The sequence below is a fragment of the Carassius carassius genome, chromosome 22 (assembly GCF_963082965.1).
Source record: "Carassius carassius chromosome 22, fCarCar2.1, whole genome shotgun sequence".
NCBI lineage: Eukaryota > Metazoa > Chordata > Actinopteri > Cypriniformes > Cyprinidae > Carassius > Carassius carassius.
Window position 1 is genome coordinate 30,913,365 of NC_081776.1, and position 10,879 is coordinate 30,924,243.

Consider the following 10,879-nt stretch of genomic DNA (forward strand, 5'->3'; position numbering starts at 1 on the left):
CAAACGCCCACGAATTCTCAACAAATTAGAATATGATCCGGCAGCCATATCACCCTGGAGCCCAAGACCGGTTTCCCACTGAAGCTAAGCAGGGCTGAGCCTGGTCAGTACCTGGATGGGGGACCTCCTGAGAAAACTAGGTTGCTGCTGGAAGAGGTGCTAGTGAGGCCAGTAGGGGGTGCTCACCCGGTGGTCTGTGTGGGTCCTAGCGCCCCAGTGTAGTGATGGGGACACTATACTGTCAACAAGCACCGTCCTTCGGATGAGATGTTAAACCGAGGTCCTGACTCTCTGTGGTCATTAAAAAAATCCCAGGAAGTCTTTCGAAAAGAGTAGAGGTGTGACCTCGGCATCCTGGCTAAATTCGCCCATTGGCCTCTGACCATCATGGCCTCCTAACAATCCCCATATCTGCTGATTGGCTTCATCACTCTGTCTCCTCTCCACCAGTAAGCTGGTGTGTGGTGGGCGTTCTGGCGCACTATGGCTGCCGTCGCATCATCCAGGTGGATGTTGCACACTGGTGGTGGATGAGGAGATACCCTGACAATGTAAGCGCTTTGAGTGCCTAGAAAAGCGCTATATAAATGTAATGAATTATTATTATTATTATTATTATGATGACATGCCAAACAACTAATCAACTCAAAACCCCTGCAAAGGTTTCCTGAGCCTTCAAAATGGTCTCTCAGTTTGGTTCACTAGGCTACACAATCATGGGGAAGACTGCTGATCTGACAGTTGTCCAGAATACAATCCTCAATCACAAGGAGTGTAAGTCACAAATATTCATTGCCAAAGAAGCTGGCTGTTCACAGAGTGCTGTATCCAAGCATATTAACAGAAGGTTGAGTATAAGGAAAAAGTGTGGAAGAAAAAGATGTACAACCAACCGAGAGAACCTCAGCCTTATGAGGACTGTCAAGCAAAATCTATTCAAGAATTTGAGTGAACTTCACAAGGAATTTGGCTAGAGTTTTCATATTCCTCTTGTTAAGCCACTCCTGAACCACAGCCAACATCAGAGGCGTCTTACCTGGGCTAAAGAGAAGAACTGGACTGTTGCCCAGTGGTCCAAAGTCCTCTTTTCAGATGAGCGCATGTTTTGTATTTCATTTGGAAACCAAGGTCCTAGAGTCTGGAGGAAGGTTGGAGAAGCTTCCAGCCCAAGTTGCTTGAAGTTCAATGACATTTCTATAGTCTGTGATGATTTGGGGTGTAATGTCATCTGCTAGTGTTGGGTCCATTGTGTTTTTTGAAAATCCAAAGTCGCTGCACCTGTTTACCAGGACATTTTGAAGCACTTCATACTTCCTTTTGCTGACCATCTTTTTGAAGATGCTGATTTCATTTTCCAGCAGGATTTGGCACCTGCCCACACTACCAAAAGCACCAAAATTGGTTAAATAACTATGGTATTGGTGGGCTTGACTGGCCAGCAAACTCACCAGACCCGAACCTCAGAGAGAATCTATGAGCTATTGTCAAGCGGAAGACGAGAAACAAGCAACCAAACAATGCAGATGAGCTGAAGGACACTGTCAAAGAAACCTCAGCAGTGCCACAAACTGATCACCTCCATGCCACGCCGAATTGAGGCAGTAGTTAAAGCAAAAGGAGCCCCTACCAAGTATTGAGTACATGTACAGTAAATGAACATACTTTCCAGAAGGCCAATAATTCACTAAACATGTTTTTTATTGATCTTATGAAGCATTCTTATTTGTTGAGATTGAGATAAAATTGAGATTGAGATTAAAGTCTCCTTGTGTGAAGCCAGACAAGTGTAAAGACCATAGACCCTACCTGCATGACTTCACTGAGCAAGGACACCGACAGGGCACTTGAGTATTGCTTTTCTCTCCTTTCTTTAGTTTTTGAATAGCTTGTTCTCAAATACTTATTTAGGTCACTTGTACTCACTATGTGCTTTCAGATCTCTGCTATGACTACAAACACTGAGCACTGTACGTCCAAGGCAGGCCTATCCCAAACATCTATGGCCTGTCCCTCTGACCTCTACTACTTCATTCTCTATGCCAGTTGGGCTCCGGAAATGCAAGTCTGCTGTTAACAAAGCAGATTTCATTTCTTCTATTGCTAGTCATTCTGGTCTCATCATCATGGCCCTAACTGAGACTTGGATCAAACCTAAAGATACTGCGACTCCTGCAGCCCTCTCCACTAATTTCAATTGTTCCCACAACCCTTGTACGACTGGGAGGGGTAGAGGGTACTGGTCTCCTCATCTTAAAAGAATGGAAGTTTGATTTATTTAACCATCTCCTACAGGTAAAAGTTCATTTGAATCTCATGCTATTACTGTAACCCACCCTGTTAAAATCCAGTTTGTGATCATTTATCGTCCCCCAGGTCAATTGGGAAACTTCTTGGAGGAGTTTGATGTGTTGCTATCAAACTTTCCTGAGGGTGGTACTCCTCTGGTACTTCAACATCCACCTAGATAAACCACAGGCTACTGACTTCAACACTCTGCTCGCCTCATTTGATCTCAAGCAAGTGTCTACTACAGGTACTCACAAATCAGGCAACCAACTAGACTTCATCTACATGTGCTTTTGCTCCGTGGACAACACTTCAGTTGCTCCACTGCACACCTCAGACCACTTCCTCAATACTGCTAACCTAGACTTACTCTTGAAGTGGCACACACTCCCAACGCAGGTCACCTTTCAACTGAACCTACGCTCACTCTCCATCTCGCCTATCCTCTGTGGTTTTCGTATTCCTCTTGTTAAGCCACTCCTGAACCACAGCCAACATCAGAGGCGTCTTACCTGGGCTAAAGAGAAGAACTGGACTGTTGCCCAGTGGTCCAAAGTCCTCTTTTCAGATGAGCGCAGGTTTTGTATTTCATTTGGAAACCAAGGTCCTAGAGTCTGGAGGAAGGTTGGAGAAGCTTCCAGCCCAAGTTGCTTGAGGTTCAATGACATTTCCATAGTCTGTGATGATTTGGGATGTAATGTCATCTGCTAGTGTTGGGTCCATTGTGTTTTTTGAAAATCCAAAGTTTACCAGGACATTTTGAAGCACTTCATACTTCCTTTTGCTGACCATCTTTTTGAAGATGCTGATTTCATTTTCCAGCAGGATTTGGCACTTGCCCACACTACCAAAAGCACCAAAATTGGTTAAATAACTATGGGATTGGTGGGCAACCTCCCAACCCAGGTCAGCTTTCAACTAAACCTACGCTCACTCTCCATCTCGCCTATCCTCTGTGGTTTCATCCCCAATTCCTTCACTCTCTCAGTTTTCAGCTCTGGACACGAACAGTGCTACTGACACTCTTTGCTCCACTTTAACCTCTTGCTTGGACAACATTTGCCCACTGTCGTCTAGACCAGCATGCACCACCCAATCTGCCCCTTGGCTGTCTGATGTTTTCCTTGAACATCGCTCTTAACTCAGGGCTTCAGATGAAATGGCATAAATCAAGAAACTCTACAGACCTCAGTTTGTATCAGTCTCTCCTCTCTTCCTTCTCTACAAGTGTCTTAACTGCAAAACATCATACTACCACAATAAAACTCCTCCTCCTACTTCTCCATCCAGCTGATGACTTTGCAGTTTTCATCACAAATAAGACAAGAACCATCAGTGACCAATTCTTCACACCGCAGATTGAGGATAACTTCACAACGCACACTCTCTCTCCTCCTTCTCTCCACTCTCAGAGATGAACGTTTCCAAACTTCTCCTGTCCAATCATCCTACTACTTGTCCACTTGATCCGATCCCCACTCACCTGCTTCAGGTGATTTCTTCTTCAGTCATACCTTCACTTACTCACATTATCAACACCTCTCTTTACTCTGGAACATTTCCCTCAGCATTTAAGCAGCCTCTGGTAAGCCCACTGCTTCAGAAAACTTCTAGATAACTACAGACCGGTAGTCATTCTCTCCTGATCTGATCTGATTAATTGCATTTACAAATGGATGCCCGACCGGTGGTTGATGTTTTTATTGGGTATTTAAAAAGAGTATTGATGATTTGGTCTTGTTTTAAAGCCAGAAAACTTTACAAATCTATCAACCAGTTGGAGCAGTACTGGAATGGATCTCTCAAGCCTTGTTAGAAAAAGAATAGTGTCATCTGCACATAGTGCAATTCAGTGATCACAATCTTAAATTTGAATGCGCTTGATGATAGAGTTACTTCTGACTGCAATTGCTAAATGCTCTAACGCTAGAAAAAAAAAAACAATGGCGACAGTAGGCATCCTTGACGTGTGCCCCATATATATTAAAAGGTCTTGATATTGTATTATCAGTCCTAACATCTGCTATTGGTTTAAAATATAAAATATTGACCCATCGTAGAAATGAATCTCCAAAACGAGCCAATACTTCATTCATATACAGCCACTCTACCCTGTCAAACACTTACAAGGGTACATGTGTCATGTTTAAAACACGCCTACTATTATGAGTAGCCTGACCATTTTTAATAAATCCATTTTGGTCTAAACCTATTACATATGGAAGGCATTTTTCTAATGTTGACACCAAGATTTTAGCAATGATCTTTACATCTGTATTAAGTAGAGAGATTGGTCTGTATGACACATTTGGTAGGAGACTTGTCAGGTTTCAAAATTAAATTAAGGCATTTCTCAGAGTTGGTGGCAAATAACCATTTTGAAATGATTCGGCATATATTTCCTTCAGGGGGCCAACCAATTTATTTTTAAAAAGCTTATATATGTCAATTGGCAGACCGTCAGGGCCAGCTGATTTACCATTCTTCAGCTTTGATATAGAGTCCATGACTTCACTTTCTTCAAATATACGGTCTAAATAATTTTGATCTTCTTCTGAAATAAGTGGAAACTGGAGATCACTGAGAAACCAAGCCTGGTCTTGTCACGCTGTCTGGTCTGTTTCCCTGAGTCTCCACTAGTGGTCTCACTTCCCCAAAGGCACCTCACCGTAGGCACTACAATTCCCACAAAGCCTTGTCCCTTCATCACAGTAATTGCACTCTTGTTAATTGCACTCAGGTGTCTTCACTTGATAGTCATTACCCTGCCTATATTAACCGGTCTTTTTCTGTTTGTTTTCATGGAGTCCATTCATTCCGTCACCCAGTTTCCTCGCCTTTCCGAGTTTCCTCGTCTTCCGAGTTTCCTGTTCCTGTTCCTATCCCTGTTGTTTGTTTTGGATTGATTTCTGGTTTTGACCCCTGCTTGTTGGATTCTGATTTGGATTACCCATTAAAACCACAGTGCGTTTGGATCTCTCGTCTCCTGTGTTTCCCTGGGTTCCGATTGTAACAGAAGGACTCCATCCATGTCGAGATCCAGCGGTGTGGGACTTCATTCCCGTTCCCCAGCCAGTATGGTGGAGCAGAGGGCGAAATGTATAAAATTAACCACCCTCCGCCAAGAGGGGAATGAGGTGGGTGCTATGGCACATGTGTTCTGGACCCTGGCGGATGGTATGGGATACAATGATGTGGCCCTAAAGGACATTTTCAACACCGGTCTGGATGAACCGGTGCCTCGAAGGGAAATGGACCAGTTGGACGCTTTTAATTTCTGGGAGTTTGTGTTCTACCAAAAACATCGGTCTCCGTGGAATACCCTAGCCACACCTGTCTCTCCCGGTGAGATGGACGATTCTAGACCGGGGTCTACAAACAGGAGGACCGCCAGCCCAGCGCCACTGCCCAAGACGGCCGCCGGCCCAGAGTCATGGCACAAGATGGCCGCTTGTCCAGCGCCTCTGCACAAGATGACAGCCACAGTTGACCCTCCAGAGTCAGGTCAGGTCACCGTTGACCCTCCAGAGTCAAGGCAAGTCACCATTGATATTCATGGCCAAAGGCAAGTCACCATGGATATTCATGGACAAAGGCAAGTCACCATTGATATTCATGGCCAAAGGCAAGTCACCATGGATATTCATGGACAAGGGCAAGTCACCATTGATCTTCATGGGCAATTCACCGACTATCTTCAAGGGAAAAGGCAAGTCACCATTGATCTTCATGAGCAGAGTCATGTCACCAATGATCTTCATGAGCAGAGTCAAGTCAGCATTGATGAATCCAGTCTAAACACCACGGAATTACCAGAGCCTCCCCACATCTCTGCTGAACTACCAGAGCCTCCCCACGTCTCTGCGGAACTTCCAGAGCCTCATCACGTCTCAGCCGAACTCTCTGAGCGCTCGACTGATCCTGTCATGGCCACGGAGGCCACCCTTAACTTGTTCATGTTCTCTGTTTCAGACTTGCCTAACCAGACTTGCTCACCTGTGTCATCGATCCCACTGTGGTGGTCTTCTGCGCCGCCCGGATGGGCTTCTGTCTCGACTGCTAGGCTGTGGGGGTCTTCTGTGCCGCCCTGGTGGGCTTCTGTCTCGACCGCACGGATGCGGTGGTCTTCTGAGCCGCCCTGGTAGGTTTCTGTCTCGACCGCACGGATGCGGTGGTCTTCTGCGCTGCCCTCGTGGGCTTCTGTCTCGACCGCATGGCTCCAATTCCACCTTGCTCCTCTCTGGATTTCTGCCCTGTCGGTTCGGCCCTGGGCCACTGAACATTATGTTCCTTCCTGAACTTGTGTTTTGTTGTTGTTTTGTTTTTGTTTTTTGCACTTCTTCTCTCTGTTTCCCTCTATGGACCTGGCCCTCCGTCCCTCCCCCTGATCCTCCGCCGGTCCACCTTCCTCCTAGGCTCCTTGTTTTTGTTTTTTTCACTTGTCTCTGTTTCCCCATTTTACCTGGCCCTCAGTCCTCCCCCTGGTCCTCCGCCGCTTCACCTCCCTCCTGGTCTCTGTGTTCCTTGGTCTCTTCTTGTGTTCGGGTGGAGCATCTGGTAGCTGCTCCGTGGAGGAGGGGGTAATGTCACGCTGTCTGGTCTCTGTTTCCCTGAGTCTCCACTAGTGGTCTCACTTCCCCATAGGCACCTCACCGTAGGCACTACAATTCCCTCAAAGCCTTGTCCCTTCATCACAGTAATTGCACTCCTGTTAATTGCACTCAGGTGTCTTCACTTGATAGTCATTACCCTGCCTATATTAACCGGTCTTTTTCTGTTTGTTTTCATGGAGTCCTTTCATTCCATCACCTAGTTTTCCTTGCCTTCCGAGTTTCCTGTTCCTATCCCTGTTGTTTGTTTTGGATTGATTTCTGGTTTTGACCCCGGCTTGTTGGATTACCCATTAAAACCACACTGCGTTTGGATCTCTCGTCTCCTGTGTTTCGCTGGGTTCCGATCGTAACAGTTCTTCAGTAAAATGTGCTGATTCAGATTGATATAAATCTTTATAAAACAAAATAAAAGCATTATTTATCTCTAAAGGATAATATGTTATTACTCCATTCAATGTTTGAATACTAACTGTATTCCACTGTTTAATGGCTTTTTCTGTGTCCAGTTTTGTTATCTGCCATGCTAATAATTTCCCTGCTTTTTCTCCATGTTCGTAGAAAGATTGTTTCAATCTTATTAAACTGTTTTCAGCTTTTGTTATGGAGAGAGTGTTATATTGAGCCCTAAGTTTGAGAAGTTCATGATGTATTGTATTTGAAGTGTCTAAATAAGTCTTTCCCTCTGCAATATTACTTTATTTTGCCAATAAATCTAATTTCAATTTAATTTTATTAATTTTTGAGCTTATAAAACAAATTATCTGACCTCAGATATATGCCTTGAATGCTTCCTACATTATAGTAGCTAACGTTTCATTTTTATTCTCTTTGAAAAAAAGATCTATCTATTCTCCAATAAATTTGATAAAATCACTTTTTCAAATCACTGTTTCTTTCATGTCACTTATTGATTTGTAAACTAAAGACACTGGTCCATGATCCGAAATGACAATAGTATCATACTGACAAATTGATACTCTTGGAAAAAGGTCATTAGAAATTAGAAATCAATACGAGAATGACCCTTCATCACTGTAGAGCAGCATGAATATGTTCTTTTATGGTATAACCTTCTCCGTGGGTCACACAAATTAAGTTCTCTTATATAGTTCCATATCTTTATTCTAGACTGTATGTGTGTTGTATCTGTTCCTGTTGAGCGTTCAAGGCTAGGAGATAACGTGGAATTTAAGTCTCCAGCAATTATTAATTTTCCTGATAAAGAAGACAGTAAAAGAAATAATTAACAGTAAAAGAAATATAAAAAACTTGGACAATCTGTATAAGAGCCATATACATTTGCCAAAATAATGTTTTCATTAAAAATGGATCCTTTAATTGCTATGTAACGTCTTGCTGTGTCCTGTACAACCTTGTATATTTGAAATGGAATTTACTTGTGTATTAAGATCATAACCCCCTAGAGTTAGAAGAAAATAAAGCTGAATAAATGTGGCCTTTCCATCGTCTTTGTTTTGGTGTTGTGTCATTTGAAGATATATGACATTCTTGTAAAAATACAGTCGAGGGATTAAGTTGTTTAATTCTGGTCATTACACGATTGTGCCCTAGCCTGTTACAGTAAAATGCAATTGCCCCTGTTACTGAAAACCAGTAAAAAATAAATAGGATGCTTCTCTTAGCACTGGCTCCCTGAACTCGCCAGTGCTTTACCAGTACACACCCACAAAATGAAGATTCAACACTTTATGTCACCGATCCTCAGAGGTGGAAAGAGTACTGAAAATTTGTACTCAAGTACAAGTACAAGTAGTTGCTAAAATAATACTCAATTACAAGTAAAAGTACTGGTGTTAAAAATCTACTTAAGTAAAAGTACAAAGTACCCCTCTCAAAAACTACTCGAGTACTAATTACTTTTTAGCCGGTGATATTTATTGAATAAACATCAAATCCATTGAATCAAATCAGAAATATGAATGGATTAAACACAAGCAATTTGTGTTTTATACAAATAAACACGTATAAGCCCAGTAATGTGTTTTGAGGGCAAAGGCCTTAAAAACTCTAGGACATTTCACTTTCTGAACCTTTTGTTCAGTTTCAGCAGAAGCTGATTTTCAAAGTTCACAGAGTCTATCCGGCTTCGTTTGGATGTGAAAAGTAGACCTGCACAGCTAAAAAGCCGTTCACATGCAGCAGAGGCAGGCAGAGCTGTGTTTAACTTCAGAGACAGCTTCTTGATTGCTGGGAAGGAATGAAGTAGCTCCATGTTGTCCGAGGCACATGCAAGGTAACCATCAAGCTCAAATGGACTTTGCAACATTTTGGAGAGTGGTCTGGAGAAGAAATCATCATCATCAGATGACTCTCTTTGAAGTTCACCCTCATTCTTTGAAGTTTCAAGATGTTGTTTCAAGTATGTCAAGGCTGTAATTTGAAAACAATTACTTAAATTTATGGGAGAATTTTTGTAAACCCACACTTAAATTATCTATATCACAACAAATGATACTTTAATAACAACATTTTAGGCCTGCCATGACAGATATGTTATAAAAGTATGCATGCTTATACAGGTGTGCAGTTATAGACACAAATGAGATCATATAAATTTGAAATTACCAGCTTCTATAACATCTGCTCTGTCAGTCCAGGAGGTCTTGAACTTGGGTAAGAGGACTGCAGCAGCCGCCAATTCTGGATCCTCCATCATCTGTCCAAAACGCTTATGCAGGCCATTTTGCAGGGCTCTGATGAGCGGTGTGCAGGTCTTGCTTGATATCTCTAGTCTGTTGAGTTTGGATAGAAGCTGGTGGATTACTGGCAGCAGCCATCCCATGTAAACACTGGACTCGGACTGGAGGATGTTTGAAGCTTTCATCAGTGGCTTCATCGTGATGCTATATTCCCGGAGGAATGCAACTTCTGCAGGACTCAACCTGGAAGATAAAACATGTTTATAACAAACAACTAAGCCACATCATGACTATAGGGAAAGACTGCATACATGGTAACTAATATTACTCACATTTTCACCTTGAGTTCGTCACATACACCCCTAATGGAATCTTCACCTTTCTCATCAATGATGCGTATAATTCTTTCAGTGGCAAGACAGGTGGAATTCCAACGTGTTGCATTGGGATGAATGATCTGTAGCCCACACTTGTCCTCTACCACTTCACTAGCCAAATGAGATCGCCCAGTTTTGTTCCAAATGGCCTGGCATTTTGCAAATGTTGCACGAAAAAGCCTCTTGTAGGTGTCATTCATGGCCTCTGCAAGGGAAGCATCAGTTGTTGCCACAAGATTTAGCAAGTGACATGCACATCGTTGATGAGGGGGTAGTTGATATTCCAGAGTCTTCATCAAGGATTGTACTTGCATCATGATACTCAATATGGTCACTTGCGTCAAGAGCATCCATGTCTTCTTCATCGTCATCTACCTCTGCATCTTTCTGCATTCCAAACACATGGAAAGCTTTGAGGAAGTTGGATCCACTATCGGTTGTGGTCCTTACTACTTTATCTCTAATCTTGTATTGACAATGGACATCATCAAGAGCACCAGCAATCACGTCAAATGTGTGAGACCCCCTTAATCTTTTGCATGCTAGTGCTGCAGATCTTCTTTCTAAGGTCTCCTCATTAATCCAGTGGCAAGTTACACCAAGGTAACTTTTCTGATGAGCTGACCAACAATCTGTGGTGGTTGCAACAAATTTGGCTTTACCCAATTCTGCAATCAAAGTCTTCTTCATGTCGTCAGCAGCATCACAGATTCTGGTACGGACGGTGGATCTGGAGATGACTTTGGCTTGAGGTTGCAGTGTGGTAATTAATTCTTTGAAAGCTGGCTGTTCTACCACTGTAAATGGCTGTACACTTTCACATATAAAATTGATGATTAGCTTGTCAACAGTTGTTTGAGGGACACGTTTGCTTGCAGCTTCTAACATCACATCTGGTAACTTGGCTTGCTTACTTGATGAGAGCTTGTTTGGTGTGGCTGTG

At 42.9% G+C, this 10,879-nt stretch overlaps 1 protein-coding gene and 1 pseudogene across 1 annotated transcript; one reads left to right on the top strand and one right to left on the bottom strand.

Annotated features, from left to right (window-relative positions):
- The first annotated feature begins 36 nt into the window (after window positions 1-36).
- On the top strand, window positions 37-153 carry LOC132099303 (5S ribosomal RNA; annotated as a pseudogene).
- An 8,760-nt stretch (window positions 154-8,913) lies between these two features.
- On the bottom strand, window positions 8,914-10,216 carry LOC132099221 (uncharacterized). Its single transcript, XM_059505660.1, has 3 exons — window positions 9,892-10,216; window positions 9,486-9,802; window positions 8,914-9,290 (listed from the first exon to the last, which is right to left on the bottom strand). The coding sequence occupies exons 1-3, from the start codon at window positions 10,134-10,136 to the stop codon at window positions 8,938-8,940; spliced, it is 915 nt and encodes a 304-aa protein (XP_059361643.1). The 5' UTR covers window positions 10,137-10,216; the 3' UTR covers window positions 8,914-8,937.
- Between the last annotated feature and the right edge of the window lie 663 nt (window positions 10,217-10,879).

Excerpts from the sequence above, each read along its gene's own strand:
- LOC132099221 (XM_059505660.1), bottom strand. The coding sequence starts at position 10,136 with ATGAATGACACCTACAAGAGGCTTTTTCGTGCAACATTTGCAAAATGC. Across the intron at positions 9,803-9,891 it reads GACGAACTCAAGGTGAAAAT|GTTGAGTCCTGCAGAAGTTG; the intron begins GTGAGTAATATT and ends TTTATCTTCCAG. Across the intron at positions 9,291-9,485 it reads AGCAGATGTTATAGAAGCTG|CCTTGACATACTTGAAACAA; the intron begins GTAATTTCAAAT and ends TTCAAATTACAG.